This window comes from Salmo trutta, chromosome 10 (assembly GCF_901001165.1).
Source record: "Salmo trutta chromosome 10, fSalTru1.1, whole genome shotgun sequence".
Taxonomy (NCBI): domain Eukaryota; kingdom Metazoa; phylum Chordata; class Actinopteri; order Salmoniformes; family Salmonidae; genus Salmo; species Salmo trutta.
The window spans coordinates 38,439,362-38,452,307 of NC_042966.1; the positions used below are offsets into that span (position 1 = coordinate 38,439,362).

Sequence of the window (12,946 nt, forward strand, 5' to 3'; positions counted from 1 at the left end):
GTTTGTCTGTGCTTGTGAGGTTTTGATCAGTATGTGTTTTTTTTTTGTGTGACGGAATTAATGTTTTCCAGCTAATGGGGATCCTAATAAAATAGAAAATAGACTATTTTTCTTAAAAGTGAATAATAATTGTAGTTGAGTTCATTGAGTATCTTTTTATCACGGCTTACTGGAACTGCACCTGCAGTACATCATAGCACAGACGTTGCATTGTCAGGTATGTTTACCATCAAGTACTGCTGTGTGTGCGTGCAATGTGCATAGCATTCTCACAAATACCTACGGTATGTTCAGTTACTTGAAACAGTTCCTCACGCTCCCAAACATTCCGATCAAGCCAAAAAAAACAAAACAATAGGCAATATGCTTCCTCCCTCCTCCTGGGAGGAAGCATAAGTATACTCCCTCCACTTTAAAGATCTATGTACTTACTAGGTGACGCCGCCACCGCCCATAGCCAGGTGGTGGGCGTCGCCTAGTAAGTACATAGATCTTTTAAAGTGTGGGCGTGTCTGTGTAGCTCTGCTGTGTGAGTGAGCAGGATTAGAAATACTATTTGAGATCTTTTTGAATATATTGAGCGTTTTGCTTTAGTCTGCCTGGAGTACCAGGTGGGTGTGGTTTCCACTTGTGGGATTTTCTATTGGTTCTGTTGCAACAGGCAAGCTCTATCAAGCACAGCTAAAGTACATGACAGGATTTTGAAATAGTACTTGAACCCAGGTGTGTGTGTGTGTGTGTGGAAGCTGCTGTGGTCCAGTCAGGGGAGGTGTGATCCAGATGCTCTGGTGAAAAACACACACACACACACACACACACACACACACACACTCTTTGTCGGCGACGGCAACCTGTCACTCACACCCTCAGGAGTGTCCGTAATGCCCTGTTACCGTGGCATGGAGCCATTGAACCTTCCACTGGTTCAGCGCAGTACCTCCCAGATGTAGAGAGCTCTAACTCGCGTGGCTCCAACGCTGCAGACATATCTCGCAATCGCAGCGGCCTGTTACATTCAATTAGGTTTTGGAGTTAGTCACCGCATCCAACCGTAAGTGTCTGATGGGCTGTGGCTGCTGGACTCAGGCTCTGGGCCCTTCAGCAGTGGAAATACACTGCAGGATGAGACATCAGATTACTAGAAGTAACATTTTAAAAAAGAAACTCCACTTCTACGATTCAGATCATCCAAACTGCCTTTCTAACTTTGTTGAATGTGAATTGCTGTCTTCAGGTGTATGTGTTGGTGTATAATTGTATTGTTCTACCAGTTGTTCATTGCTGTTATTTCTCTCCTTTCAGGTAAAAGGAAGCCTGGGCTCAAGCTCTCCAAGGAAGTGTTTGAGCAGCCTCCTGCTGCTGCTGCTACGTAAGCCTTTCACTCTTCAATATCTTCTTTACATCTAAACATTTACATTTATATTTACATCTTTACGTGTGTGTGTGTGTGTGTGTGTGTGTGTGTGTGTCTCAGTTGGTAGAGCATGGTGTTTGCAACGCCAGGGTTGTGGGTTCGATTCCCACGGGGGACCAGTATGGGGGGGGGGTAAAATACAAATGTATGCATTCACTACTGTAAGTCGCTCTGGATAAGAGCGTCTGCTAAATGACTAAAATGTAAATGTAAAAATGTACATCTTTGCCTTCAGAGCGTATTCATACCCCTTGACTTATTCCACGTTGTGTTGTTTTACGGCCTGAATTAAAACATTTGATTAAATATGGAATACCAGTCAAAGTTTGGACACACCTACTCATTCAAGGGTTTCTTTATTTTGACTATTTTCTACATTGTAGAATAATAGTTAAGACATCAAAACTATGAAATAACACATGGACTCATGTAGTGACCAAAAAAAGTGTTAAAACAAAATCAAAATATTTTTATATTTGAGATTCTTCAAAGTAGCCACCCTTTGCCATGATGACAGCTTTGCACACTCTTGGCATTCTCTCAACCAGATTCACCTGGAATGCTTTTGAAAAGGGAATTAATCTCCCAGTGTTTGGTGGAAAGCAGATTTAACCAGGTTTTCCTCTAAGATTTTGCCTGTGTTTAGCTCCATTCTGTTTTTTTTGTTTTTATCCTGAAACTCTGCAGTCCTTAACGATTACAAGCACACCCATAACATGATGCATCCACCACTATGCTTAGAAATATGGATAGTGGTACTCAGTGACATGTTATGTTGGATTTGCCCCAAACATAACACTGTATTCAAGACACTTTGTTGTTGTTGCAGTATTCATTTAGTGCCTTGTTGCAAACAGGATGTATGTTTTGGAATATTTTTTTTATTATGTACAGTGTTCCTTCTTTTCACTCTGTCAATTAGATTGGTATTGTGGAGTAACTACAATGTTGTTGATCCATCCTCAGTTTTCTCCTATCTCAGCCATTAAACTCTGTAATGGTTTTAAAGTCACCATTGGCCTCATTGTGAAATCCCTGAGCGGTTTCTTTCCTCCCCGGCATCTGCGTTAGGAAGGACGCGTGTATATTTATAGTAACTGGTTGTATTGATACACCATCCAAAGTGTGTTTAATACTTTCACCATGCTCAAAGAGGTATTTAATGTCTGCTTTTTTTTCTTCATTTTTATCTACCAATACGTTGGTGCCCTTCTTTGCAAGGCATTGGAAAACCTCCCTGGACTTTGGTTGAATCTGTTTTGAAATTCACTGCTTGACTGAGGGACATTTCAGTTATCTGTATGTGTGGGGTACAGAGATGAGGTAGTCATTAAATAATTGTTAAACACTTATTGCGTAGAGTGAGTCCATGTAACTTATGTGACTTTTTTTTTAAGCACATTTTTACTCCTCAACTTATTTAGTCTTGCCATAACAAAGGGGTTGAATACTTATTGACTCCAGAGACATTTCAGCTTTATATTTTTTTTATGACATTCCACTTTCACATTGAGACGCAACATCTCAATATAGTCAAGGGATGTGAATACTTTCTGAAGGCACTGTATATCACAGCTCTTTGTATTACAACGACACTGCATTATTCACCTTGTGTCATTACAAAAAAAAACTAAAGTACAATCCAGTCACTAAAGTAGTAATAGTACGTGTATTTGTACCAAACAGTTCGGTACAGGAACCTCGGTTTGGTCCGCACTGTGAACCCGAATGAAGACGTATAAATCACTAGGCCTTATAGGCTGTGCCTACACTGTGTTGTATGCCCCTTTTAGTAAATCTGAGCTGAAAAAACATTGTATGCTATTCTGTTAAAACAACTAGAGCCTAGCGCACATTGTGATCAAAATCCAAATCTTAATTGCCACATTTCAAACTGTCATTTTGTGAGGCGCAGCCGGGAACTAGTTCTGTATGAAGCTGAGTGGTGGACTGAACAAACCAGGAAGATACTCATGTTCATTTAAAAATCTCCAGTTTGGGAACATTTTGGTTTCCCAGTAGAAGAGTTAGTAGGAAATCAACTAAATATATTGAATTTTATAAGATAATTAATTGATTTTCCCTAAGATGATTAGAGATATTAATAAAATGCATCAGTGCTTTGTATTTTCCTTCAACTTCCTGAAGACCCATTGGGAGCGGGAATGTGTTTGTCCGCCACTATGTAGACGTCAGCATGATGCTAATGACAACCTCTTCTGGTAGATGGAAAGCCTTTCTCAAAAACATTCTCATTTAAATGTTAACTACAAAGTAGACTATGGATATCTGGCAGAATGATATCATGATTATTTCCATCAATCCAGTGGTGATTTTGTTCGGCAAACTCTGCAATCACATGCACGCTACAGAAGCACAGCTAACCAAGCAAGGATCTTGCTGATGGGAACATAAATTAAAGTTGCGCTATGCAGAAATCGCTCCGCCATTTCCTGGTTACTAAAACTCTTAGTTCGCCTAATTTCAGTTTGTGACAAAATAAACTAGTATTGTGTAGAGAATCATTTTACCATCTAAACCGCTGTGAAATATATTTTCCATAACCAAAAATATTGTTGTTTCACCCCCCCCCCCCAAAACTACAGTAACTGTTGGCATTTTATTTCCCCACTGTACCAAATGGAACCGTGCCCCCCAAAACCGCAATACATACCAAACCGCGGGTTTGGTGAACTGTTACACCCCTACCTACTATGTAACAAAATTCTATTACCATTTTATTATTAAGTTGTTACTAGTGTAATTACAAAACTCTTTGGGCACTCTAGTGCCTACTTACCCGAGTCGCCTCCATCACCTAAGCCGCCCGCTGTCGTGCTGTAACACAGGTGGTGTCAGTGGACTTGGAGCCTATATTGACTGTGGGCACAGAAGCCTTTTTTACTAGCCTCAGATTCATGTTGAATCCAGTCTTCCACTGTTGGTAGCCATCGTAATCCTTTGGGACGAAGTGAGACTGAAGCTCAAGGGATTTCCTTGAGCCATTCTGCCCCAAGCGGTCCAACTTCTTTTCCAATAGACCAAACATGCCTACCGTTAAACCGTGTACCCTGCTCTTGACATCAAAGCCGCAATGTATTGTTGGTATGAGTTTATGATGCATGTAATTCAATTTTTATAAACTTATGCATAAAGACTGTTTTTTAGATGGAGTATCATCAATCTACATTGTTAAATTTATGGACATATATTGTGCAACCTTTTTTAATATAAAGTGTTATCCTGTTTTGCTATGAGGCATAGTAATACGGATATGATGCTGCTTAATCAACATGATGATCCTAAAGATGTCAGTGATGGCTCCATTTCCTCCCAGTAAGGAGAGAAGGAGGCTAGTTAGAGATTACCGTTTTGGATGTGTTCACCGATAAGTGGTTCACAAACGGATGTTTTTGGAGCAATGTGTCAGTGAATATCGTTAACAGTATAATTTCAGTGTCATGATGATGATGTTAACTCAAGACGAACACTGTTTCTTACATTAATATCTACATGCAGTTTTTTTCCCAGAACATTTTGATATCTTAATGAATTAATGCATGCAGTTTTTTATGTACATATTTTTTATTTTTTTATCCTAAACAACTGTTTGACTACTTTACAGACCCCCAAGAGATTTGGATTCGAAAGCTTGTGTGACCATTGGAGAGAAGGTACTAATTACCACATCTTATTTATGTTCACTGAACTGTTCAGTGTCGGTTACTCTCTCACATTCTTACCTTTCGTCTACTACTATGTTTCTTCTCCACACGTTCCTTCAAACCTTTATTTAAAACTGAAGCACAAACTTCGGGTTTAACATCTGGGTGAAGTTGGCGTAACTTTATGTATACTGTGTTTAGACGGTACGAGGTAAATGGCAAATGTTTTCAATGAGAGCATGACGGTAAATGCCGTTGAGGCTGGCGGGGAGTTCAAATATTTCAACTTTTGCCGTCTGCCGTAGTGTTGTTTGATACCGGATGTTGATTTGCACTGTTTGTTTACTGATTACTAATGCATGTTTACTAATGCATACCTTCATGACAGAACAATGAGACAGATATTACACTGGATGTGTAAGTGTGAAGCATCCGGTTGGCGTTTCCACTCAATACCAAATATGGTGATGAGGATGTCCAGTGGGAGAAGATGGATTTGTTGGATTTTGGCCAACATTCTGCAAATTTGATGAAATATTTTGCTATCCATACTGTTTTCTGTTTCTAAAAACTATAATAATTGTATCAAACAGAGTGGACTGTGTTTTGTAGACTTATGACTTTATAAGGAGTACAAGGTAAATTGAGTGATTGCACACGTGCACTTCAGAGTAGGCGTTCCCTAACGGAAATATGCAAATAAATGCAAGAACGTGCCAATAGGATCTCACTAACTCGTGCTTGGCTCTGCCCACCTCCTTGCTTGTTCTGCCCACTGATTCATTTGCTCAGACCAGAGCCTGTCTTTTCCAAATGATCTTGGGTTACTTATAAAAAAATCTTTGCTGTCGGGCTGGCTTGCTTTTACCTTCTTTCTTGTCCCGCTATGCCGACTGGTATGACGGTTTTTGCGTCCCTTGGTCTGAACGCAGCATTAGGTTGAGTAAGATTCTCTCTGTGGTTTGGATACAGAAAGATGAAAGCTTGGCTCAATTAAGGGTCTGTGAGCCATATATATATATATATATATATATATATACTGCTCAAAAAAATAAAGGGAACACTTAAACAACACATCCTAGATCTGATTGAAAGAAATAATCTTATTAAATAATTTTTTCTTTACATAGTTGAATGTGCTGACAACAAAATCACACAAAAATAATCAATGGAAATCCAATTTATCAACCCATGGAGGTCTGGATTTGGAGTCCCACTCAAAATTAAAGTGGAAAACCACACTACAGGCTGATCCAACTTTGATGTAATGTCCTTAAAACAAGTCAAAATGAGGCTCAGTAGTGTGTGTGGCCCCCACGTGCCTGTATGACCTCCCTACAACGCATGGGCATGCTCCTGATGAGGTGGCGGATGGTCTCCTGAGGGATCTCCTCCCAGACCAGGACTAAAGCATCCGCCAACTCCTGGACAGTCTGTGGTGCAACGTGGCGTTGGTGGATGGAGCGAGACATGATGTCCCAGATGTGCTCAATTGGATTCAGGTCTGGGGAATGGGCAGGCCAGTCCATAGCATCAATGCCTTCCTCTTGCAGGAACTGCTGACACACTCCAGCCACATGAGGTCTAGCATTGTCTTCCATTAGGAGGAACCCAGGGCCAACTGCACCAGCATATGGTCTCACAAGGGGTCTGAGGATCTCATCTCGGTACCTAATGGCAGTCAGGCTACCTCTGGCGAGCACATGGAGGGCTGTGCGGCCCCCCAAAGAAATGCCACCCCACACCATGACTGACCCACCGCCAAACCGGTCATGCTGGAGGATGTTGCAGGCAGCAAAATGTTCTCCACGGCGTCTCCAGACTCTGTCACGTGCTCAGTGTGAACCTGCTTTCATCTGTGAAGATCACAGGGCGCCAGTGGCGAATTTGCCAATCTTGGTGTTCTCTGGCAAATGCCAAATGTCCTGCACGGTGTTGGGCTGTAAGCACAACCCCCACCTGTGGACGTCGGGCCCTCATACCACCCTCATGGAGTCTGTTTCTGACCGTTTGAGCAGACACATGCACATTTCTGGCCTGCTGGAGGTCATTTTGCAGGGCTCTGGCAGTGCTCCTCCTGCTCCTCCTTGCACAAAGGCGGAGGTAGTGGTCCTGCTGCTGGGTTGTTGCCCTCCTACGGCCTCCTCCACGTCTCCTGATGTACTGGCCTGTCTCCTGGTAGCGCCTCCATGCTCTGGACACTACGCTGACAGACACAGCGAACCTTCTTGCCACAGCTCGCATTGATGTGCCATCCTGGATGAGCTGCACTACCTGAGCCACTTGTGTAGGTTGTAGACTCTGTCTTATGCTACCACTAGAGTGAAAGCACCGCCAGCATTCAAAAGTGACCAAAACATCAGCCAGGAAGCATAGGAACTGAGAAGTGGTCTGTGGTCCCCACCTACAGAACCACTCCTTTATTGGGGGTGTCTTGCTAATTGCCTATAATTTCCACCTGTTGTCTATTCCATTTGCACAACAGCATGTGACATTTATTGTCAATCAGTGTTGCTTCCTAAGTGGACAGTTTGATTTCACAGAAGTGTGATTGACTTGGAGTTACATTGTGTTGTTTAAGTGTTCCCTTTATTTTTTTGAGCAGTGTATATATAACGCCCTAGCAAACATTATGACTCGGATCGAACACTTCTGATTGTAGGCAGACTGGAATGTGTTTAACTTCCTGACGGGCAGTGAAAATATTTATTTTAAACTTATCAAATAAGTGGAATTTTCCATTGGTAAAGATGCTGTTTTTTTCCCCTCTTATAATTTAGCCTGAAGTCAAAGTTGGGGCAACCATTGATTTAGTTGTTGTATGAAGTGAGAAAGACACAAGTTCCCATTCTTTACTGGAACCAGTAGTTTAGATGAAAAAGGGTCATTTGCGGTGTCTTTTGACTCAGCCCCCTTACCATGTTCAATGCTTTCCCTGTTGATTAGAAACTTTTGGTTGGAGTAGTTGATTAAACAAAGACATTCCTCCGAGCCGAAGCAGCACTCTCAGACAAAGAGGAATACCCCCGGTCAGTCATTCTCTTTAGTGCTTTTCGCTCTCTGTTACTGTTTTGTTTTCACCAGATGAGAATTGGGTAAAAAAAAACAAGGAACTCTAGTGAATCATCTTTTCAGATGATCAGCTCAATTTGTGTTCAGTGATTACATCAAGGAAGGGAGAAAGGGTGATACATTTTTTTTTCTTTCTCATTACATCATCGTGTCACCCATTCATGTTTGATCCGTCACTGTCGAGCCTGACACGCCTCTCTCCCCTCTCTGCCGGTCCTGAGCAGAACTTTGTGGTGAAGGCAGATGACCTGGAGCAGATTGGCGAGCTGGGGAGAGGGGCGTATGGCGTGGTGGACAAGATGAGGCACATGCCCAGTGGCCTGATCATGGCAGTCAAGGTATGTGAGGTTTGACGCTGTAACTGGTGTTCTCTTTAAAGGGATCTAGGGCTACGTTTACACATGCAGCCCAATTCTGATATTTTGCCTAGTTATTGGCAAAAGAGCTAATATGATAGGTCAAAATACCAATTAGTTGAAAAACATTAGAATTAGGCTGCATGTGTAAATGCGGCCTTAGTCAGGTTACTATAGCTAAGCACTTTGGCTTTATTTACACAGGCAGGACAATTCTGGTATTTTTCCCCACTATTTGGTCTTTTGACCAATCAGATCAACTCTTATGCCAACAATTGGGCAAGAGATCAGAATTGGGCTGCCTGTGTAAACAGCCATGGTGACAGCTGTTGATGTAATAAGTAGGATGGATGGATGGATGGATTTGATGTCCTTTCCCTCCCACCGTAGAGGATCCGTGCCACAGTGAACACCCAGGAACAGAAGAGACTGCTGATGGACCTGGACATCTCTATGAGAACAGTAGACTGCTTCTACACAGTCACCTTCTACGGAGCACTCTTCAGAGAGGTAGCCAGCTTCTTTATAAAAATAATTTCAAAAATTACAATTAAATAATAATACTAAAGGTCTTATGTAGTGTTTTTCTAAAATCCAAAAGACTCTTTACAATAGACAATCTTTAGGTGTAGCGTATTAATTGTTTGTATATTTGGATCCCCGTAAGTTGTTAGTCACAACAGCTACTCGTTGGTTTCCTCTACTGCTGGTCTTCTTCATTACTATGTTAAACATAGGCTTCCTACAATGTCATTACAGAGATGTCGGAGGACAGAGCCTTGTAAAGATGCTGTCAAACATATTGGTACCCTTACACTATACAGTGGAGTGCAACAGTTTTATATTTTCAAAACTAGTTGGTTATTTTTACCCAGTAGGCACCTGCAACTTACAAAGAGTAGGATAAATTATACTTTCCAAGAAACACTCGCCTCCCACCAAAGTAATTAGAATTTTGAATAATTTAGTCCAGGCCATTTGACTTAAGTGCAAAACCTTAATTTCAGTTTTGATCAGTTGTATATCAAACTAAATGTGAACACCATTTTTTATTTTTCATTTAATTTCAACTTATTTTAGAAGTAATTGTGAATCATGCATGGGTCCCTATATATTTGACTGCATCTGTATGTTCAGAGAGGCAGTTATTTAGCAACTTAGTCCTCTTCATTTCTACACTATATACAAAAATATGTGGACACCCATTCAAATTAGTGGGTTCTGCTATTTCAGCCACACCTGTTGCTGACCGGTGTATAAAATTGAGCACATCAGCCATGCAATCTCGATAGACAAATATTGGAAGTAGAACGGCCCGTACTGAAGAGCTCATTGACTTTCAACGTTGCACTGTCATTGGATGCCACCTTTAAAACAAGTCAGTTCATCAAATTTCTGCCCTGCTAGAGCTGCCCCGGTCAACTGTAAGTGCTGTTATTGTGAAGTGGAAACGTCTAGGAGCAACAACGTCTCAACTGTGAAGAGGTAGGCCACACAAGCTCACAGAACGGGACCGCTTGCAACATTCACTACCGAGTTCAAAACTGCCTCTGGAAGCAACACCCACACACGAACTGTTCGTCGAGAGCTTCGTGAAATGGGTTTCCATGGCCGAGCAGCCACACACAAACCTAAGATCACCATGTGCAATGCCAAACATTGGCTGTAGTGGCGTAAAGCTCGCCGCCATTGGACTCTGGAGCAGTGGAAATACGTTCTCTGGTGTGATTAATCACGCTTCACTATCTGGCAGTCCAACAGACGAATCTGGGTTTGGTGGATGCTAGAAGAATGCTACCTGCCCCAATGCATATGTGAAGTTGGTGGAGAAGGAATAATGGTCTGGGGCTGTTTTTCATGGTTCGGGCTAGGCTCCTTAGTTCCAGTGAAGGGAAATCTTAACGCTACAGCATACAATGACATTCTAGATAATTCTGTTCTTCCAACTTTGTGGCAACAGTTTGGGGAAGGCCTTTTCCTGTTTCAGCATGACAATGTCCCCATGCACAAAGTGAGGTCCATACTGAAATGGTTTGTTGAGATCGGTGTGGAAGAACTTGACTGGCCTGCACAGAGCTCTGACTTCAACCCCACCGAATATCTTTGGGACGAATTGGAATGCCGACTGCAAGCCAGGCCTAATCGCCCGACCTCAATAAGACTCTTGTGGCTGAATGGAAGCAAGTACCCGCAGCAATGTTCCAATATCTAGTGGAAAGCCTTCCCAGAAGGGTGGAGGCTGTCATAGCAGCAAAGGGGGGGGGGACCAACTCCATATTAATGCCCATGATTTTGGAATAAGATGTTCAAGAAGCGTGTGTCCACATACTTTTGGTCATGTGGAACATAAGACTTTCTGATTTACACACAACATTGTACTGTAGGACTGGGCTGCCATCCAGACAGACGGGTACCATGACGCCTTTTCCCTCATGTAGAGATGTCAGATGATAGAGCCGTGTATGTTGTAGTCAAGATAAACAAATAAAGAATTCCTGATATTGCCGGATGTAGTTACCTACCACTTGAAGAGAAGAGAGCGTTCCACAGGATATCCATCTGCAGCGGAGCACATTGGAAAAAGCTCCTTCCTGTTAGCCAATCTGTGTGTCTGGAATGTGGTTCTGTTTTTCCAATCCTTCCCTCTACTGCTCTCTCCATAGCCCCCTTTTTCCATTCCCACCCCCTTAACCCTTAAACTCTCACCCCAATCTGACCTTCTCATGTTGTACCTGTGTTCCCAGGGTGATGTGTGGATCTGTATGGAGCTGATGGACACCTCTCTGGATAAGTTCTATAAGCAGGTGATAGAAAAAGGCATGACCATCCCTGAAAATATCCTGGGAAAGATGGCCGTCTCGGTGAGTAGGACTACTTCTTTTTACTTTCTTTCCTCATGTAAATAGGACTAACTATGTCATATAATTCAGCCTAGAGACCAAACTGAATATTACATGTGTTATGTAGGACAGGGTTTCCGTTAGCTGGTAATTGCCGGCTTTTGGCCGATTTTAAAATAAACGAAAAGCTGATCAATAAAATTGTAGCCGGCCAAATTGTCTGGGGGTGTCCACCTGCTGAGGAGAGAGAGAAAGCGAGACAGGAGCCTTGGCCTAGACTACTGTTGATCGTGAAGATGGAGGTCTTTTTCATTTGAAGTATAACAAAAGTATTAAAATAAAAGTTAACATATGCCTACAGTGAAAAGCCTACAAGGCAGGGCTCCAGACTGTGACCATTTTAGTCGCAATTTTGCGACCCTTTGACTTGGCTGTGCAAGTAAAATAAAAATGTGTCGTGTCAGTGTGGGCTGCACATTCATTCACCGCACTAAAAACGTCCTTTTTCTTTTGTTGGAGGCTCAAACCATGATTTGGTCATACAGTCAAGTATCCTCATGATTCCTGTAATAGAAGTGTCTGTCAGCATGCCCCTGTTTCGGTGGCGCCTGCTGCTGTGTTGAGCAGCCACTCGCTCTCTCTTTCCACAGGGGGAAAAAATTAACCTGGGAGGAAGAAAAGTGTTCTGATTTTATAACATTTTAAAATCCAAAAGCTGGGGGGGGGGGACGCTATCATGTCACAGATTGGGAGAGGATGTTCAGCTTTCTGTAGGTACATTATCATTAACCTATTGGATACGGGGGTCACTAGCCTTTCAAGGTAATTGCTGCAATATAGCCTGTTCAGGTTTAAACCAATTCACAAGTCTTCTGTTTCATTCTGTTGAGCCATTTTCTGTGGCCAAATTAAGTTCCAACTGTAATGTTATGTTTGACACAGTATAATATCCTGCTCATTTTCCCTATAAACAATAGCTTGACTTACTTTTGATATTATCCTAATAAAAGTTAAGAAGCGTTTGAAGGTTTGGTGTGGCTATTAGCCTATTATACTGCAGGCCTATGATAAAGGCAATGCGCACCGGCTGACTCCAACTGGCAGTTGAACTTGAGGAAGATTTTTTTTTTTAGGCCTACCGGATTTACTCCTGTAATCTAACATTATAATGCTCACCTTTTATAAAAATATTCTAATTGAAAATGAATGAATTAGCCTCCTGTAAGCCTCCTGTAAGTATTCACCCACTTGGACTTTTCCACATTTTGTGTAAATTAAATGTTAAAAATACTAGTTGGTTATTTGTACACAAAAGTAAATAAATAAACGTGTTCCGCCCCCTGATTCAATACTTGGTAGAAGCACCTTTGGCAGCAATTACAGCTGTGAGTCTTGGGTAAGTCTATAAGCTTTGCACATTTGGATCCTGCAATATTTGGTCCACTCTTAACAAAATTGCTCAAGCTCGGTCTAGTTGGATGGGCACTGTTGGTGAACAGCAATTAATTGGATTGAGGTTTGGGCATTGACTGAGCTATTCAAAGACATTCAGGTTGTTGTTTTTAAACCACTCCAGTGTAGCTTTGGCTGTGTGTTTAG

The 12,946-nt window shown here is 41.9% G+C and overlaps 1 protein-coding gene across 1 annotated transcript in view; it reads left to right on the forward strand.

The window, feature by feature from the left end:
• The window catches only part of LOC115201695 (dual specificity mitogen-activated protein kinase kinase 6), a 43,444-nt gene that overhangs the window by 14,647 nt on the left and 15,851 nt on the right, over positions 1-12,946 (forward strand). Inside the window, exons 2-6 of the mRNA XM_029765522.1 lie at positions 1,303-1,369; positions 5,040-5,088; positions 8,376-8,489; positions 8,898-9,017; positions 11,252-11,368. Coding sequence (XP_029621382.1) covers positions 1,303-1,369; positions 5,040-5,088; positions 8,376-8,489; positions 8,898-9,017; positions 11,252-11,368 — 467 coding nt within the window. The remainder of the gene's footprint in view (positions 1-1,302; positions 1,370-5,039; positions 5,089-8,375; positions 8,490-8,897; positions 9,018-11,251; positions 11,369-12,946) is intronic.